Below are 18,534 nucleotides of genomic sequence, written 5' to 3' on the forward strand. Positions count from 1 at the left end.
AACCCAGGGAATCATCCCAATCCCACAACCAGTGATGGAGAAAACGTGGGAAGCAGTCCCTAACACCTGGAGCCAATCCAGGTAAACAAATTCCATCAAAAATCGTCCCAATTTCCTCAGGAAATCAGGAGAAAAGGCCCAGTTTCATTCCTGACACGGAGCTGCAGCTTCATCTTCCCTCCATCCCACAGGAATGGCCAAGAGATGGAGCCATTCCCGAATTTTCGGGCTCAGCTCCAGATTCCCGACGAGGTCAGGTCCCCTTCGCTCCTTCCAGGGTGGACATTCCATTTGTCCTTCCCTGAACATTCCAACAGTCCCGTGGCAGGGGCGGAAGGGCCACCACTGGATGGCACCACCCAGGCTCATTGGAAAATCCCAGGAATGTCAGTTCCCTGGGAATTATGAGCTCCCAGCCCCCTTTCCAAACCCATCAAAAGCAAAAACCCTCAGAATTGCTTCCCAATCCTCGCCCAGTTTTCCATCTTCTTAATCCTGGTCTGGTTTTCCGTCTTCCCAATCCTGTTTGGTTTTCCTGCTTCCCAATCCTTGCCCAGTTTTCCATCTTCCCAACCCTGGTCTGATTTTCCATCTTTCTGATCCTGCTCTGGTTTTCCGGCTTCCCGATCTTGGTCTGATTTTCCATCTTCCCAATCCTGGTCAAGTTTTCCAGCTTCCCAATCCTGGTCCAGTTTTCCATCTTCCCAATCCTTCTCTGGTTTTCCAGCTTCCCGATCCTGGTCTGGTTTTCCATCTTCCCAGCTTTCCATCCTCACTCGTCTTCTCTGGTGGTTGATGTTGTTTCCCATTGGAATGGGAATTTCTCGTGGCGGTGGGTTTGGATTAAGCATGGAAAACATCCCTGAAAAGCCGGCAGGGATCATGGATTGGGACAACACCAAGGCTCCTGATCCTTGGCATTCAAAACTGGGAACCGGTTGGAAAAGTCCAAGTTCAAAGGTAAAAAAATGCCACGAGGAAAACAAATTGATTCTAATAGCAGAAAAATAGAAATAAAGTTAAAAAAAAAAAAAAAAAACCAGGGTTTTTTTAGCTTGTTTATATTTTGTTAAGTTGTATCTTGGAACAAAATTCCCGAAAAACCTGGATGTGACTCCTACTTGACCCAGAATGAAAAGTCACCACAGCACAGCCAGGTCAGCTCCAAAACCAAACCAAAGCCAGGCCTAAAAACAAACCAGAGCCAAGGGAAAAGACTAAAAACAAACAAAGGAAACCCAAAGCGTCCAGACCAGATCCGAGTGCAGCTTTTCCCGGGATATCAGAATAGATGGATCGGTCAGCTCCTTCCCCAGGAGCTGAGTGGGAAGAACACCCAGGGAATGCCGGAGAAAGGCAGCGGGCACCTTTTCCAGTAAAACCTGGATAAAGCCTGCCCAGGAAATCCTGGGAACAAAGCCCAGCTCCTTTGTGAGGGCGAGACAGAGACGCCCTCGGTGGTGCTGTGGTTTGGATGTGTTGGACAAAGCTCCGGCCTTTTCCCGGAAAATCAATCCATTGTCATGAGACGGTGGGAGCCGGATTTGTGGAAAACCACTAATTGTACTCCCAGTGGTGTAAACATTCCTGATTCCTTCTTATCTCTTGTCCTTCTATTTTTTCTCCCCTCTCTCGTTAGGGTTTAGGGTTAGTTCAATTCTGTTTCCTCACTTTTCTAGGAGTTTGGCAGCAGGGATTTGTAAATGCACATGGATAAAAATTTATCCTTGGAGGTTTCCAGTGAGTCCCAAAAGAAGGAGGATTTGGAAATCCAGGAGAAGGCAGGAGGAGACTCACCTGGGCTCAGTTAGCCATGATGTGTTTCACAAAAGCTGGAAAAAAAAGAGGGAAAGAAGGATCAGCTATCCTATGGAAAACAGAATTAGCCTTTCATAGATGGGTTTTATCAGAAGAATTATGGACTCAGAATTGGGCTAAAATTTGGAAATTTTGCTCCAGGTTTTCCATGGATTTAAACTCTTTTGGGAATGTTTTAAAGAAAGCCTTCAGGGGTCCCACCCACCTTCGTAGTTGATGCAGCCGTTGGCGTCTTCCTGTCCAGCCATCAATTTATCCACTTCCTCCTCAGTCAGCCTCTCCCCTGCAAAAAATCCCTGGATCAAGACCCCGGATTCAGGAATTTAGGAAGCTCCTGGAGAGCACAAATGGGAGTGAGAGAGAAGAGGGGGAATTTGGGCTGCTGGCCACGGGAAAAGCTCCTTTGGGAGCTGCAAACTTGATCCAAATTCCAAATTTGACTCAAATTTGGATCCAAATCTGAGAGTAAATCCAGAAAGGCGGGAAAAAATATGGAAACCCACAGGATATTAAGGGCACAACAGATTTCCCTAAGAATAAGCTTGGTCTAAGCGCCAAATCTTGAAGGTTTGGATCAGTTTTAACCAAGTCCTGAAGAAAAAACTTTCAGTGAAAGCTCAGTTCCCCTCTGAGTTTGAGGTTCCGGAAGATTCCAAGGTCAAATCTGGGATCTTTGGTATGGATCAGTGATGGATTTAATGGAATTAAATTCAACTATTTAAATATTTGGTGCCTATTGGTTTGTAAGGCTCCGTTTTGGTGAAGCAGAATGGAGACAAACCAAGGGAATATTTGGGATTGGCAATGCTGGGATGATTTATGGTGGCGGGAATATTTAATATTCAGTATTTAATATTAAATATTTAATATTTATAAGTGTGTTGTGTTTGATTTCTCCAATAAATATTAAATATAAATATTTAATAAATAAATAATATTCTATAATAAATATTTAATATATTAATATTTAATGTATTTAATATATTTAACATAATTAATATATTTAATATATTTAATGTATTTAATGTATTTAATATATAAATATTTAATATTTATTGGAGAAATCAAACGCAACAGGAAGAAGGGAGGAAGAGGAGAAGGGAGGGACGGAAGCGCAGAAAAACGGGGACAAACCAAGGGAATAGCTGGGGTTGGAAATCCTGGGATAATTTTATGGGAACAGGAATGAGATATTTATAGGGGAAAGAAAACATGAAGGGAAAAGAGGGAGAGAAGGAAATTCCCAAGGGAATTCCTCACCCAGCGTGGCCAGGACGTGGCGGAGCTCGGCGCCCATGACGGTCCCGTTGCCCTCCTTGTCGAACACCCGGAGCCCTTCCACAAAATCCTCGTAGGTCCCGGTGTCCTTGGTCTTGGCGATGTGCTGGAGCATGGGCAGGAAGGTCTCGAAGTCGATCATCTTGGAATTCATCTCTGGAAAACACGGGGGAAATGGAAGTCTGGGGGCGATTCTGGGAATAACGATGGCATGGCCACCATGGGGAAGAAGACCTGTGGTGATAAATGTCGGATAAAAGGAGAGAAAATTCTGGAAATGGAAGTTTGGGGGGATTCTGGGAGAGCTGGGAATTAACCATGGGATATCCAGCATGAGGGCAGAACTGTGGTGATAAATGCTGGATAAAAGGAGAGAAAAGCCTGGAAATGGAAGTTTGGGGGAATTCTGGGAAATTTGGTAATTAACTATGGGATATCCAGCATGAGCACAGAACTGTGGGGATAAATGTTGGATTAAAGGAAGAGAAGAACATGGAAATGGAAAATTGGGAGGATTCTGGGAGAGCTGGGAATTAACCACGGAATATCAAGCATGAAGGCGGAACTGTGGGGATAAATGCTGGATAAAAGGAGAGAAGAACATGGAAATACGGAATATAGAAGGATGTCACTGCACTCATTCCAGGCCTTCCCACCCTTCTTTTGTCGAACAATCCATGTCCTTACATCCAGGTTATCCCTTTATTTCTCTGGATGTATCCATGGAAATTTTGGACATCCGTATTCTTGGTAATATTCGTGTTTTTAGGAAAAACTCATTAATTCCTACATAAGTCCAATTTTAAAAGGCAAACATTTGTCATTTTAAGACACACTGATGCCCAGGGCTGTTAAGTTAATCAATTCTCCTTAATTTGGGACAATTATCTTGACTCCCAAGACAATCTTTCCTCCCTTCCTGCTGGCAATTTCAGAGGCTGCTCCAAATCCTGAGCTGCTCCGCGCTTAGAAAACTGAGACCTCACCTTCTCCGGGAATAATTCTGGGAATGCCCTTTCCTGAAACGGGGCCACCAACCTTCAGGTTTGGGTCTGCCGAGCAGTTTCATGACCTCGGCCTGGGTGGGGTTCTGCCCCAAAGCCCTCAGGACGTCTCCACACTGGGCGTAGGTGATTTTCATCTCCGACTTGGGGGTCCGGTCAAAAAGGGAAAACGCCTCCTTAAACTCTGGAAGGGGTAAAAGAGGTCAGGAGAAATTTATTCCGTCACTCCCTCGGATAAAGATAAATCCAGTGTGACCCGAACCTTTCCCTCCAATGTTTCACTTTGTGGTTTGGGAGGAATTTGGGATGAGCTCAGTTATCTCCGATGTTTGCGCTCCTCCTTCCCCGCATTTTCCGGTTCCACCGCGGGATGGAATCGGAGAGGTCAAACGCCTCTCCCACGGTATTTTGGTCTCAGCTAGTGTCGGAAAGTGTGGAAAACAGGAGGAATTGTTGGCCCTGGGAGCTCTCCAGCTCCTCAGGAGCACTCGGGAAGGCCCAGGATTCACCAGCAGCTCTGCTCCCGGGAGAATTGGATCTGGGATGGAACTCGGGATGCTTTGGGAGCACTGAGACAGCACCCGGAGCTCCAGGAGCACCTCTGGGAGCTGGAGCTGAGATATACCAGGAAAAAATGCTGGGATTATCACCCAACGAACAGTTCATTGGTGGGGGAGGGTGAAAGTGTATGGAAAATCTTATCCCAGAATCCCAGGGTGGGTCAGGCTGGATGGGACCAGAGTTGGGGCAGCTGGTGGCACCTCCCTGCTCCAGCAGGGCCCTCCCACAGCACAGGGACAGGATCACATCCTGACAGTTCTGGAATATCCCCAGTGAGGGAGACTCCACAGCCTCTCTGGGCTCTGCTCAGGGCTGGGCACTGCCCAGGGCAGAAGTTCTGCCTCCTGTGCAGGGGGAATTCCTGGGATCAGCCCCTGCCCCTTCCTCTGGTGCCAGTGCTGGGCCTGGAGCAGAGCCTGGGCCCTGCTTGGACCCTCCCTGCACACAGGGACAACCCAAGGACACCCAGGGACACACAGGAACACCCAGGGACAGACAGGGACACACAGGAACACCCAGGGACAGGCAGGGACACCCAGGGCTGAGGGCCCCTCTCACTGGGGCTCCTCTCCAGGCTGAGCAGCCCCAGCTCCCTCAGCCTTTCCTGGGCACAGAGATGCTCCAGGCCCTTCCTCAGCTCCAGGAGCTCCTGTCCCTGCTGTGCTGAGGATCCAGAGCTGGACACTGCACCCCAGAGGTGCCCCCAAGGCTGGGCACAGCACCCTCGAGGTGCCCCCAGGGCAGGATCCGGAGGAGAGGGTTTGCTGTTCCCTCAGGAAGCGGGAGCAGGCCGGATCTCCTGCTGGAACCATTCCCTTCAGAGGTTTCCCATCTCCCCAAATTGAGTCTCTGGCTGCTGTGAGGAGCAGGACCCTGGGGAGAGCATTCCCACGGGGGAAGGTCTCCTTCCCACCATGGAGTTCCTGTGGATGTGGTGTTGAGGGCGTTGGGTGTCAGGGATCCTTTCCACACAGAATGATGATTCCATGGTTCTCATGGATGCAGGATGCAGCACAGCCTCCCCCAGGCACTCCAGCTCCTCAGGCTCCCCTTTCCCTGCTGGAATTGCAGCGTCAGAGGAGCATCCTGGGGAGCAGCAGTGACAGCCTGTTATCCTTTACTGTTATCCTTTAACTTCATCCTTTATCCTTTAACTTTATCCTGTTTCCTTTAACTTTATCCTGTTTCCTTTAACTTCATCCTTTACCTCCATCCTTTATCTTTTAACTTCCTCCTTTATCCTTTAACTTCACCCTTTATCCTTTAATTTCATCCTTTATCCTTTAACTTTATCCTTTATCCTTTAACTTCATCCTCTAGCCTTTATTTTTATCATCTATCTTTTAATTTTATCCTTTAACTTTATCTTCTATCCTCTAATTTTATCCTTTATCCTTTATTTTATCCTTTACTGTTATCCTTTATCCTTTAACTTCATCCTTCATTCTTTAATTTTACCCTTTATCCTTTATTTTATCCTTTACTGTTATCCTTTAGCTTTTAACTTCATCCTTTTTCCTTTATTGCTATCCTTTAACTTCATCCTTTTCCTTTAACTTCATCCTTTATCCTTTAATTTTACCCTTTAATTTTATTTTATCCTTTCCTGTTATCCTTTATCCTTTAACTTCATCTTCTATCCTTTATTTTTATCCTCTATCCTTTAATCTTATCCTTTAACTTCATCCTCTATCCTTTAACTTCATCCTTTACCCTTTATTGTTTTTCTTTACTGTTATCCTTTACTTCATCCTTTTTTCCTTTAACTTCATCCTTGATCCCTTAATTTTATCCTTTTACTTTATCCTCAATCCTTTAACTTCCCTGCTGTCCTTGACTTCCCAGTGCACCATCCACAAAAAATCCCTTTTGGCTTCAAATCCCGGGATCTGCTGCTGCTGCTTTGCTGCCTTAATTTCCCTCCCAGTTTTCCAGCCCCCAGGGGATTGTGCTCTTTTCCCTAAATCCCAATCCGTGATTCAGGCACACACTCTGCCCCCTGGATTTTCTCCATCTTCCCCAATTCCTTCTCTCCATCCCATCTCCCTCTTTTTTCCTTCTTTTCCTTCGCTCCTTCCTCTCTGTCCTTCCTTCTTTGAGTTTTGCCAGATTTTCCTCTCCTCCTTCCTTTTCCATTTTGATCCCTCCACTCCAGTTTTTCCTCATTTCCTTCCTCATCCAACACTTCCAAACAACTTCCTGATGGAAGTCAGGGAAAACTCTCTGAAGCAGAGCCGAGGGTTTTCCTTAGAAAATGTTGATATTGGTGGTTTTTTCCCAAAGAAAAACCTGTCCTTGACAGATCTGGGGGCGTTTTGGGGGTGTAACTCCTGGAAATGGGACAGGAATGGCCGAAACCTTCTCATTTGGGACTAATTAGCATTCCCTCATTTTCTTCTTTCCACTCTCCTCTTCCCTCCTCTCTCTCCGGGGTTTTCCCTCCTGTCCCTGGGCCAATCCCTTTTCCAGCCCCTCGTTCCAGCAGAGGGCAATCGTGGATTTTCCTGGCAGTGGGATGGGGGCAGAGCCCTTTCCCAGCTCCTCTCCTGGGGGTCTCACAGCCGGCATGGCTGAGGAATAACAGGGAATATTCCCGAATATTCCCCCTCCCTGGGCTCCCCATCCATCCCCGCTCTCCAGCTCCCCGAGCAGCATCTCCTGAAGATTCCCAACCCAGCAGAATTCCCGACAGCTCCAATTTCCGAGGGTTTGGGTTGGGTTTTTGGTTGTTTGTTTGGTTTTTTCCCTCCCTACTAATTGAATCTTTTCATTTGCATTTGCTGACTCCACAACATTCCCGTCCAAGCACCGAAACCACCTCGGTGTCCTCTGGCCAGGAACGCTCTGGCAGGAGCGAAGGATCTTTCCAGATTCCCCTGTTCCCTCCTCCCCAGCAATTCCGGGAGCTGAGGAGGCTCAGATCCAAAGAAATCTGTTCCAAAGAGACATTTGCCACGAGGGGTGGGTTCCGCCCGGGACACGTGAAAATGGGAATGTTCCAGAAATGGGAATGTTCCACAAACGGGAATGTTCCACAAGTGGGAATGTTCCACAAACGGGAATGTTCCACAAACGGGAATGTCCCACAAACGGGAATGTTCCAGAAATGGGAACGTTCCACACATGGGAATGTTCCACAAGTGACAATGTTCCACAAACGGGAATGTTCCACAAACGGGAATGTTCCACAAACGGGAATGTTCCACAAATGGGAATGTTCCAGAAACAGGACTGTTCAACAAGTGAGAATGTTCCACAAATGGGAATGTTCCACAAATGGGAATGTTCCACAAACTGGAACGTTCCACAAATGGAAATGTTCCAGAAACAGGACTGTTCAACAAGTGAGAATATTCCACAAATGGGAATGTTCCACAAATGGGAATGTCCCACAAACGGAAATGTTCCCCAGACCATCAATTCTGCTCCTGGAGCAGCATTTTGGGGAACTGAAACACCCACGAATCCTTTCAGATTCCACACAACCTTTCCCTTAGCCAAAAAAACAAAAACAAAACCAAAAACAAACAAACAAACAAACAAAAACCCGCCAAAAAAACACACAGAAAACCCAAAAAACAAAAATAAAACCAAACACCCACCAAAAACCCATACAAAACCAAAAAAAAACCCAAAACAAAAACAATAACAAGCAAACAACCCACAAAAAACCCACACAAAACCAAAACAAAACAAAAAACCCAAAAAACCCAAAAACAAGCAACAAAACCCCACAAAACGCAAAAACAAAAGCAAAAACAAAAGCAAAAACAAACAAAAAACCCACCAAAAACCCACACAAAACCCCCAAAAAACCCAAAACCAAAAACAAACAAACAAAAAACCCACCAAAAACTGTAAAAAAAAAAAAAAAAAAAAAAAAAAAAAATCACATACAGAAGGAAATTGGGGAGTTTTAAAAGCCCTTGAGGTGCTGCAGCTTCTGGTTCAGAACCCCCCAAAATGGTGATGGGCCAGGAATATCCAGCCCAGAGGATGGAATTCCCACTGCTTTGAGATCAGCTGGATAAATTGGGAATCATCCAATCTTCCTGGGACCCTCCTGGGCTCAGCAGGGAAAGACAAAGGGAGGTGATAATTAAACACCTCCCTGACTGATTTTTCCCGGTTCTAATTAACCCTGATCCCACATTTTAGGGGCTCTCCCGAGGGTTTAAAGACCAAAGGCAAATCCTGCCAGATGTTTGAGTCCTTCCATCAATGATCCCATAAAACCCGGGCTGGTTTGGGAGGGAAAGGGGGCACAGCTGCAGCCCCAGGGTTCCCAGGGCTTGGGGCGGGAGGCTTCGGGATCAGTTCCTTGAGCTGGGACAAAAGGTTTGGAAATTGATGCTGATGTTTGGCTTTGAAAGGATAAAGAAATTCCACGCCAAATCCAGTTATTTGCTGGATTTCGGGAGAGCTGGAACGCATTAAGTTCTGATGGAAGGCAGGAGAAATTCTCTGAGGGTTTTCCTTTGAAAATGTTGATATTGGTGGTTTTTATCCTAACGAAAAACCCGTCTTTGGGCAGTTTTGGGAGTTTAACTCCTGGAAATGGGACATGAACTCCCTGCTTTTCTTTTGTGGGGAAGGATTTTGAGGAGGAGGGGGAAAAAAAGCCGGGAATTAAAGCTCAGCTTTCCCAAAGCTGTTCCAGTATCCCAGCACTTCGCAGGGATGGATTTGCTTGAGCCCAGAAGAGAAAAATCTCCCTCACCTTCAATCTGGTCGGGGCTGAATTCCACCTGGAAAAGACAAAAAAAAAAAAAAAAAAAAACTATTAAGAAAACTGATAAGAAAGGGAAAAATGGATCAGATAAGAAGGGATTGGTTTAGTCTCAGTTTTATGATCTCAGGGGGTCGGGAGGTCCATGAAGGATTCACCTCCCACTGTCCCAGGCTGCTCCGAGCCCTGCCCAACCTGGCCTTGGACAGGGGAGGTCCAGGCTGGATATTGGGAAAATAAAATCTTCCCAGAAAAGGCTGGCACAGCTGCCCAGGAATGGTGGAGGCCCCATTCCCGGAGGGATTTAAGATCCATGTGGATGTGGCACTTGGGGACAATGACGGCCTTGGCAGGGCTGGATTCATTGTTGGATCTGAGGATCCTCGAGGACTTTTCCACCCTAAAGGACTCCACCTTCCCCTTTTTCTTGGAAGAACACTGAGATGTCTTGCCTTGGGATTTTGGGGGTGGGAAATATCCTGGCACAAGGGATCTTCTGCAGAAGAACTGAGTTTTCCCTGGCTTTTTTTTCTCCCATTGGGAATGGAGATTTTAAGGCCAGGACATTCCCATCCAGGCCTGCCACTCCCCAGGCGTGGGGTTTGGTCCAAATCCACACGGAAGACAGAGAAATTCCCATTTTTGTCCTGCCCTGACACACTGACGCCTTCAGTTTTCCCTTCTCTTACTAGTTATTGATTTTTAGATGTTTCTTATGGTTAGCTGTTTACCACTGTTAGATACTTACTGTTATTGAATACCGATTATTAGTAGATATTTAGAATAGAGACTGGATAAGGAAAAGGCCTTGTCGGGCCTCTAAAATTGGGAAAATGACGCCTTCAGTTTGAATTTTTGTGTATCCCAGCCCCTGAGCTCACACCAGGCTCACTCAGCTCTCTGCACACAGCAGCCACACAAAACAAATCCTTCTCCTGCTGCACACCAAGGACAGCTGGCACAAGTTCTCAGGCCCCAGAGCACAACCAGCGGTGGCTGCAGGAGAAAACAAGAAGGATGGGACTGCATCACCTGCAGCTGGCATTGGACAATCCAACCCCAAAGTGCCAATGGACCCAAACTGATCCAAGGGGGAGGCCTGGGCAGCGTTTGTCCATTTGGGGCCCATTTTGGGCCCCCCTTGGGTGCAGGCCTGGCCAGGCTCTTGTGCTGCCCAAGGTGTGTCCTTGAAGGGCTTTGAATAAATCTCTGCTTTATTCTCCAGCCCTGCCCAGTCTCTGCTCCAGCCCAGCATTCCCAAGGCATCACCACAGACAACGCTCCACATTCCATGAGGATTTCCAACATCCGAATCCAAACCTTCCCATCAGCGTCATTCCAGCTCTCCTCATCTCCAGCAATCCCAGCTTTGGGGCATCATCACCTGATGGCCTCAGCTCCATCCCGATGTCTGCTGGATTCTTTCCCTGGTTTTGTCCTGGAGGCTCCACGAGGGATCAACTCCCCCCTTGGCCCCTGCTGACGTCATTCCCAGCTTCCAATCTCCTGGAATTTTCGTCAATCCCAGTAAACCCCGTCACTCCGCACTAAGCCAGACATAGCTGGGCCTGACATCAGTCCTATTAATAAATCTGTTGTCACCAGCAGTCAGGAGCTGAGCTGGGGGAGGCATTTGGACAATGGAGCCCTTCCAAGAGGGGGACGACATTCCCGGTTTTTTGTTGGACGCTGAGGAATCTGGGGATGGATGGCAGGATTTTCACTTGGCCATGGCAGGGGTAGTTTGGGAGGAAGAGAAGGTTGGATTTTAGGGTGTTTTTTTTAAATTTCTTTATTTTGTTGGGGTTTTGTGAGGAGTTTTTTCAGGGTTTTTTTTTTTCTTTTTGTGGGATTTTTGTTGTTGTTGTTTTGGGTTTGTTTTTTTTTTACTGATCCCTCAGGACACTGATCCAGGAGACAGAAATGCAGGAGCTGGAAAGAGGCCAGGAAAACCATCAGGATCAGGATCCTGGGGCTGAGGTTACACTTGGATTCCACTCTCCTGTGGGGTGTTTTTTCTTCCACTAAAACCTTTTTAATCCTATTAATACTCAACATTCCCATCCTCCCCTCTCCCATCCCTTCCCACTGTGATTATGATGGATATCAACTCCTCCAGTGCCCTGGGATGAGCATTGATCCAGCCCTCCGAAGGAAAAGGGGAGTTCAAATAGAAATCAACCCTTAATTCCAGCTTGAATTCCAAAGAGAAATATTCCAGGAATAGGAAAATGAAGCAGAAATCCTCGTCGAGGTCATGAAGAGGTCGCTGCTGCATAAAAACCCCACAAAATTCATTCCTTATTTTCTGTCGGCTCTTAAAATTCCAGAGGGCAGGGCTGGATGGGATTTTGGGAAAGGATTCCTGACTGGGAGGGTGAGGAGGGGCTGGGCTGGGATTCCCAGAGCAGCTGTGGCTGTCCCTGGATCCCTGGAATGTCCAAGGTCAGGCTGGATCAGCCTGGGACAGTGGGAGGTGTCCCTGCCATGGCAGGGGTGGATTGGGATGATCCCTAAGATCCATTTTAACCCCAAACTTTTGGGATTCTCTCCTTTTCCGCAGGGAAGTTTCGGCCCCTGGAGGTGGGACTGGGCAGCGGGGGGGGGAATTATTTTGGGAATGCTGTGCCTGCCAGCACTGGGAAACAAAGGCAGGACTCTCCTGTCACGGCGTTATCCCGATATCCCGGGGCCCCTGGGGCAGCTCATTCCTTCCCCTTTTCCAGGACAGTTCCAGGGACATTCCAAAGAGCTCCAGCTCCTGGAGCCAGAGTTTTCAGGACCTGGAAGTGCCTCAGGATGGAGTCGAATTATCCCATCCCTGGGGTGGGATTAAATGGAACAATTCAACCCAACTCTCCCAGGAAAACCTCCCTGAGATCAACCTGCTCATTCCAGAAGCTTCCCTTTTCCCATTCCCACATGCCTCTGGAATGCTCCAGGCTCTGGAGCTGAGCAAGGTCCAGCATTCCTGCTGCTGCACCTTCCCTGCTTACCCCGGATGGATTTTCCATCTTTCCAGGCAGAAAAGGGGAAGGAGATTTTCCTTTCCAACATCCCTGCAGGGATTTCCACAGACAACAGATTCCTCGAGATCCCCCAAATCCCCCCAAAAATAACTCCTGGCTGCTTCTTCCCCAGGAAATCGGGCAAGGACAAAGGGAACAACTTCCCTTGGAGGCACAGAGAGCTCCAGCCAGGACACCGTGACTTTGTGGGATCATCCACTGGGATTTGGGGATATTGTGGGATCAAGGGCAGCAGGGATCAGTTGGCACTGAAAAAAAAAAACCCCAAACCCAAATTGGCATCACTCCAAAAATCTTTGGGTTTTTTTTAATCAAAACAATTCCATGCTCCACAAATTTATTTTTATCTTGGAAAAAAAAAAATTAATCCTTGTGGTTTTGGAAATTCCTCTGCACAATTATTTGGGAAAGTTCTTCCTTTCATGGGAATTTTTATTTTTCCCTTTGGCACGATGTGGAATTACAAAGGTTGCCTGTATTATAAATATTATATATAAATTACAGAGTTCTTATCCCTTTTTTAAGGTGCTAAAAGTTTGTCTGGAATTCCCAGCTCAGAAACAAATCCCAGTCCAGTGCTGCTGTGAGAAAACCCCTTCAACTCTGCAGGGAATATCCCATTCCCAAATATTTGGGAAATTCGGAAATACAGAGTTGGGGCATTTTATTTTTTCCTAACCTCATCAAAAGGAGAGGGGATATTCCCTAGAGGAGTTTTCCCGGGAATTCTTTAGTTTGATCAGGAATTCCCTTTGCCTGTTTGTGCAAATTCCTGCTCCACAAACCCAGCTCTGCTGGAGCCCAGAATCCCTTCCCAGCATTTGGAAAAATGCTTTAAAGAGGGCTGGAATTCTCCAAATATCCCAATTTTCTGCACTGCAGGGTGAAATCCATTCTGATTTCCATAATCTATCAATAAAAAAAAGTTGGAAAATCAACCTCATACCCAAACAAAATGTTCAAAATCCATCTTTTCATGGGAATGTGTCCAATTGTATCTGTTTATGCCCAGATTTTATTGGTTGTTTGGAATTTTGAGACTTTTTTTTTGTTTTAACCACAAAAAAGTCTCAAAATCAAAATATTCCTGTGGTAGGGAATGGTGCTCCTTGTTGGAATTTTCCTGCCTCTCCCAGTCCTGATCACGATCCCAGGATCTTTTTTTTGGCACCTGGATTTAAATCAGTTTTTCCCATTTTTTTCCCTCACCTTTGGATTCTCCCAATCTGTTTTTTTGTGCCTCTTGAGGTGCCAGGGGCCTAAATGTGGGCTCCATCCCTTAGCTAAAGCCATTATCCCAAATTTTTGGGTTATTTCACATTCACACTCCCTTTGGATTTGATCCAACCCTCCGAAATTTTCAGCACTCCGAAGATTTCCCGGATTTCCAACAGTGGGTGCAATTGGATGCTGTTCGGAACTCATCCAAAAGAGGTTTGGGGGATTTATTTCTGCCTTTTCCTGAAGAGTTGGGTTCATCCCTTGGAAATTCTAAAATTTTTTAAGGAAGTGTTTTTCTAGGATGATCCATGAAATTTTTATTTTGAGGACTAAATAGTCCCGAAAAGACTGGGTAGCAAAAAATTGTCTTTTCCATGCCTTTAATTAATTCCCACCCGGAAGCTCTTTAACAGGGAAGCGCATTTTCCCAGGAATATATTTTGCTTCCACAAAAAATAATCGGAAAAATGGGATGAATGCGCAATTTTTAGGGACTTTAACCGGAGCTTTAACCGCGGTCAAACGGATCATTGGATTGGAATCCTCAATAAGGAACAGGGAGGAAATCTCTGGAAGTTCATCCCTTGGGATGGTGCCAGCCTCCTCTATCCTGGTGGACTGAGTCACCCTTGGGAGACGCTGAGCTGGGATAAAGGGGGATGAGTTGGGAATTCGGGAATTTGGGTGCCAGCGTTTCGGCGGCTAAAGTTGGATGAGGTGACGTTGACGTCCCAGGTCTGGTGACTGGGATGAAAACGAATTCTGAGTCGGGAATTCCAGATGAACTTTTAACACCTTAAAAACGGGATGAGAACGCTGTAATTTATATATAATATTTATAATACATGCAACCTTCGTAATTCCACATCGTGCCAAAGGGAAAAATAAAAATTCCCATGAAGAGAAAGAACTTTCCCAAATAATTGTGCAGAGGAATTTTCAAAAGCACAGAGATTCTTTTTTTTTCCCCCAAGATAAAAAATAAATTGATGGAGCATGGAATTGTTTTGATTTAAAAAACCCCAGAGATTTCTGGAGTGATGCCAGTTTGGGTTTGGGTTTTCTTTTTTTTTCAGTGCCAACTGATCTCTGCTGGCCCTGATCCCACAATATCCCCGAATCCCAGTGGATGATCCCAGTGTCCTGTGCCTCCAAGGGCAGCCGTTCCCTTTGTCCCCGTCCTTTCCCAGCGCTGGAATGTTGAGCACAGAGGTGCTGGGGAGAGCTGGCTTCCATCACAAACCTCTTTCCCAAGGTCATGGAATTGTCCTGGGAGAGCAGCATCAGCTCTTGGAATCATTCCCTTCAAAACTTCCCCAAAACCGAATTCCCTGGGACTTGATTTCTTCATGTGTTACAAATCACTGTTTTTTTCCCCCCGATATATAAAGATTTACAGGGAATTTGGGATTCAAGGTAGGATTTCTCCCAAATCCTGAGCTGCCGGACTTGGTCCCACGTGGGAGAGGAGAAAGATTTAATTAATGAGGAGACAAAGCCACTTATTCCCTTTTTCATGTAATTCCCATATTTCCTGAGGGGAAGCTGCATTTTGAGGATCCAGAGATATTTATTCAGTTGGGAATGTTCCCCTGGAGAGGAGAAGGCTCCAGGGAGAGCTCAGAGCCCCTGCCAGGGCCTGAAGGGGCTCCAGGAGAGCTGCAGAGGGACTGGGGACAAGGGATGGAGGGACAGGACACAGGGAATGGCTCCCACTGCCAGAGGGCAGGGCTGGCTGGGAGATTGGGAAGGGATTCCTGGCTGGGAGGGTGGGGAGGGCTGGGCTGGGATTCCCAGAGCAGCTGTGGCTGCCCCTGGATCCCTGGCAGTGCCCAAGGCCAGGTTGGACACTTGGAGCAGCCTGGGGCAGTGGGAGGTGTCCCTGCCCATGGAATGGGATTTAAGGTCTGTCCTAATCCAAACCATCTCAGGATTCTGGGATTCCCTGATTCTGTGATTTTCTGCTCCAAATTCCCTCTAAAAAGAGATCCTGCAAATCTCCTCTTCTTTTTCCAAAGGCAATGCCCTTTCCCAAAGGACAATTCCCAAAGGACAAACCTCTTTCCCCAAAAGACAATTCCCAAAGGACAATCCCCTTCCCCAAAGGACAATTCCCAAAGGACAATTCCCAAAGGACAATTCACAAAGGACAACACCTATTCCCATAGGACAATTCCCAAAGGACAATCCTTTTTCCCAAAGGACAATTCCCAAAGGACAAACCTCTTTCCCAAAGGACAATTCCCAAAGGACAAGCCTCTTTCCCAAAAGACAATTCCCAAAGGACAATTCCCAAAGGACAAACCTCTTTCCCCAAAGGACAATTCCCAAAGGACAATCCCCTTCCCCAAAGGACAATTCCCAAAGGACAATTCACAAAGGACAACACCTATTCCCATAGGACAATTCCCAAAGGACAATCCTTTTTCCCAAAGGACAATTCCCAAAGGACAAACCTCTTTCCCCAAAGGACAATTCCCAAAGGACAATTCCCAAAGGACAATCCCTTTCCCCAAAGGACAATTCCCAAAGGACAATCCCTTTCCCCAAAGGACAATGCCTCGCAAAGAGCTCCTCCTGCCCCTCGCAGCGTTTATCCCTCACGGGACATTCGCTTTTGGGCACAAACCCCATTCCCAGCTGATTTCTGAGGATTTCAATTCCCACCATCCAGCTCCTCCCCACATCCCCCATCCTCCTACTTTCACCGACGCCGGGTTGAACTCCACTTCTTTCTTGGGCTCCGGCTCTGCCGGTTTAGGCGCTGGCTTGGGTTCCTCCTTCTTAGGCTCGGCCTTCTTAGGCTCGGGCTTCTTGGGAGCCATGGCAGACTTGGGAAGGAGAGAAGGAGAGGGTGGGAAAGGCAGGAAAGAGGAGCTGCTGCTGCTGCTGTTGCTGCAGGAAGATCCCGGGGCTGGGGTGGGATTTTATCCCCTCTGGAAGTGGCACCTTGTCCCTCCCAGTGCCCCGCTCGCGATGGGGCACGGCTATAAAAGGACAAGAGCAGCCCCGGCTATTTTGGATCCAGCCCTGGATCCTGCCCCTGGATCCGGCATTGTTCCCAATTAACACGTCCACGGAAAAGAGATTTCGGGGGGTTTTAGGCCCAGCCTGGCGCCCCGCTCAAACATTTTTGCCATGCAGGGACGAGGGGTTATGATCAGGTGGGTTTGATCCTTGCCAGGACCATCCTGAGTGACATTCCCAGCTCCTGAGTGACATTCCCAGGTCCCGAGTGACATTCCCAGCTCGATTTTCCAGGCTGGATGTCCCCCCCTCAGCCCCCCCCCCCAGCCTTTGTCATGCAAAGATAAGCCCAGGTTTATATTTAGAGCTGAGGATGCGGCTTTAGGGAAGCCTCAAGCATCCACACGTGTCAGCTGGCACAGGCAGGATTCCTGCCTCGGATCACACGCTGCCCTTCTCCCGGGAAAAGGGCCCAAAAAAACCGGGATTGCTTTGAGGGAAATGCATCAGGAGCAGGGAAGCCACGGGGGAGGGGCAGCACTGAAAGCGCATCCTCAGGCCCGGGATTTTCCAGGCCTTTTTTAGGGCCTAGAGTGCCAAATTCCTGCCCCAAGGGCTGAGATAAGAGCGGCCACTTGAAGCTTTCCTCATCCCAGCCCGGCTGGGATTGGATAACGCTTCCCCTCAAGGCAAAAAGCAGGGAATAATTCCCAGGTTTATGTCGTTTTTTCCAGGATATTTTCCCATTTCCAGGCGATTTTTCTGTACCAGGAGGAGCCTTTGACGCAGGGGCACTCGCGCATTCTTGGATTATTTTTATTTTCCCAAAACCTGGAAGAAAGCAGCCACCCACGGAATTGTGGTGTGTTTGTGAGGGGGACCAGGCTGGAATTCCAATAAATATCAGCAGAATCATAAATCCCTTGGGATTCCTTTTGATGTCATCCTGGGCATCCACAATCCGAATCCCTTTAATCTGCTTTTCCTGGCTCTGCAGCCGGCTGGATCCCAGCTCTTCCCGGATTTCCTTCAGATGGCAAAGCAATCATTTTGATTCCAGCCCAGATGAATTTAAATCAATTAAATAATTTTAATTCCAGCCCACTTCAATCTGAACCAATTCAATCATTTTAATTCCAGCCTAGCGGAAAGGTTTTTCCGCGGGTTTCTCTTTCCCATTTTCCCGTTTTCTGTCCCGCCGCCGCCGGGAATTAGGAGAGGAAAGTTTCTTGGGATTCCTCTGAGCAGAGGGGATCCCTGCAAACTCCACATGCTGGAGACATCCCTGGGAAGGAACAGAACCACGGGATCACCGAATCCATGGAATGGTTTGGGATGGAAGGGAGATCGTTTATCCCACACCTCCCCTTGGAGCAGCGGAGTATTCCAGCCTGGCCTGGAAAACCCTCTGGGATTGGGGAAAAGAACAGAAATAACAGGAACCATTCCAGGTTTTCACGTCCTGGAAAAGTTTTCCCTTTTTGATTCCTGCCTTGGAATGAGAGAATTGGGGGAGCTTTTAGAGATCCCGAGAAATGCCAGGGATTTATTTCACGGTGGTCACTGTGAACCCCTCAATCCGCATTTCTGGAATCGGCACAGATCCAGGAAATGTTTGGGTTCCGCTCATTTAGAGCAGCAAAAATCCAGTGAAAATTAATTTGGGATCTGGGATCAGCTGCAGCCACAGGGGCAGGTTTTACACATTTAAAAAAACCAGGCTGCATTCCCGAATGGAAAACAGCCCTGGAAAATATCAGGTCATTAGGATGCCAGCAGGATCTCAGCAGCAGCTTGGGATTGTCACCTCCACCTCTGCCAGATAAGGAGAGCCCAGAAAAAAAAGGGAAAGACGGATTTCCTTCTTTCCCAAATCCCACAAATCAGGTTTCCCTTCTCTCCCAAATCTCAAAAATCAGATTTCACT

General features: G+C 47.2%; 1 protein-coding gene across 1 annotated transcript in view; it reads right to left on the bottom strand.

The window, feature by feature from the left end:
- MYL3 (myosin light chain 3) overlaps window positions 1–16,910 on the bottom strand; it is a 17,653-nt gene extending 743 nt beyond the window's left edge. The window contains exons 1-6 of the mRNA XM_063417494.1: window positions 16,343–16,910; window positions 9,382–9,409; window positions 4,135–4,284; window positions 3,079–3,252; window positions 2,024–2,101; window positions 1,798–1,832 (exon numbers count right to left, since the gene is read on the bottom strand). Of these exons, the coding sequence (XP_063273564.1) occupies window positions 1,804–1,832; window positions 2,024–2,101; window positions 3,079–3,252; window positions 4,135–4,284; window positions 9,382–9,409; window positions 16,343–16,465 (582 nt within the window). The 5' untranslated portion in view covers window positions 16,466–16,910 and the 3' untranslated portion in view covers window positions 1,798–1,803. The remainder of the gene's footprint in view (window positions 1–1,797; window positions 1,833–2,023; window positions 2,102–3,078; window positions 3,253–4,134; window positions 4,285–9,381; window positions 9,410–16,342) is intronic.
- Between the last annotated feature and the right edge of the window lie 1,624 nt (window positions 16,911–18,534).

The sequence above is a fragment of the Prinia subflava genome, chromosome 1, assembly GCF_021018805.1.
Source record: "Prinia subflava isolate CZ2003 ecotype Zambia chromosome 1, Cam_Psub_1.2, whole genome shotgun sequence".
In the NCBI taxonomy this organism is placed as follows: domain Eukaryota; kingdom Metazoa; phylum Chordata; class Aves; order Passeriformes; family Cisticolidae; genus Prinia; species Prinia subflava.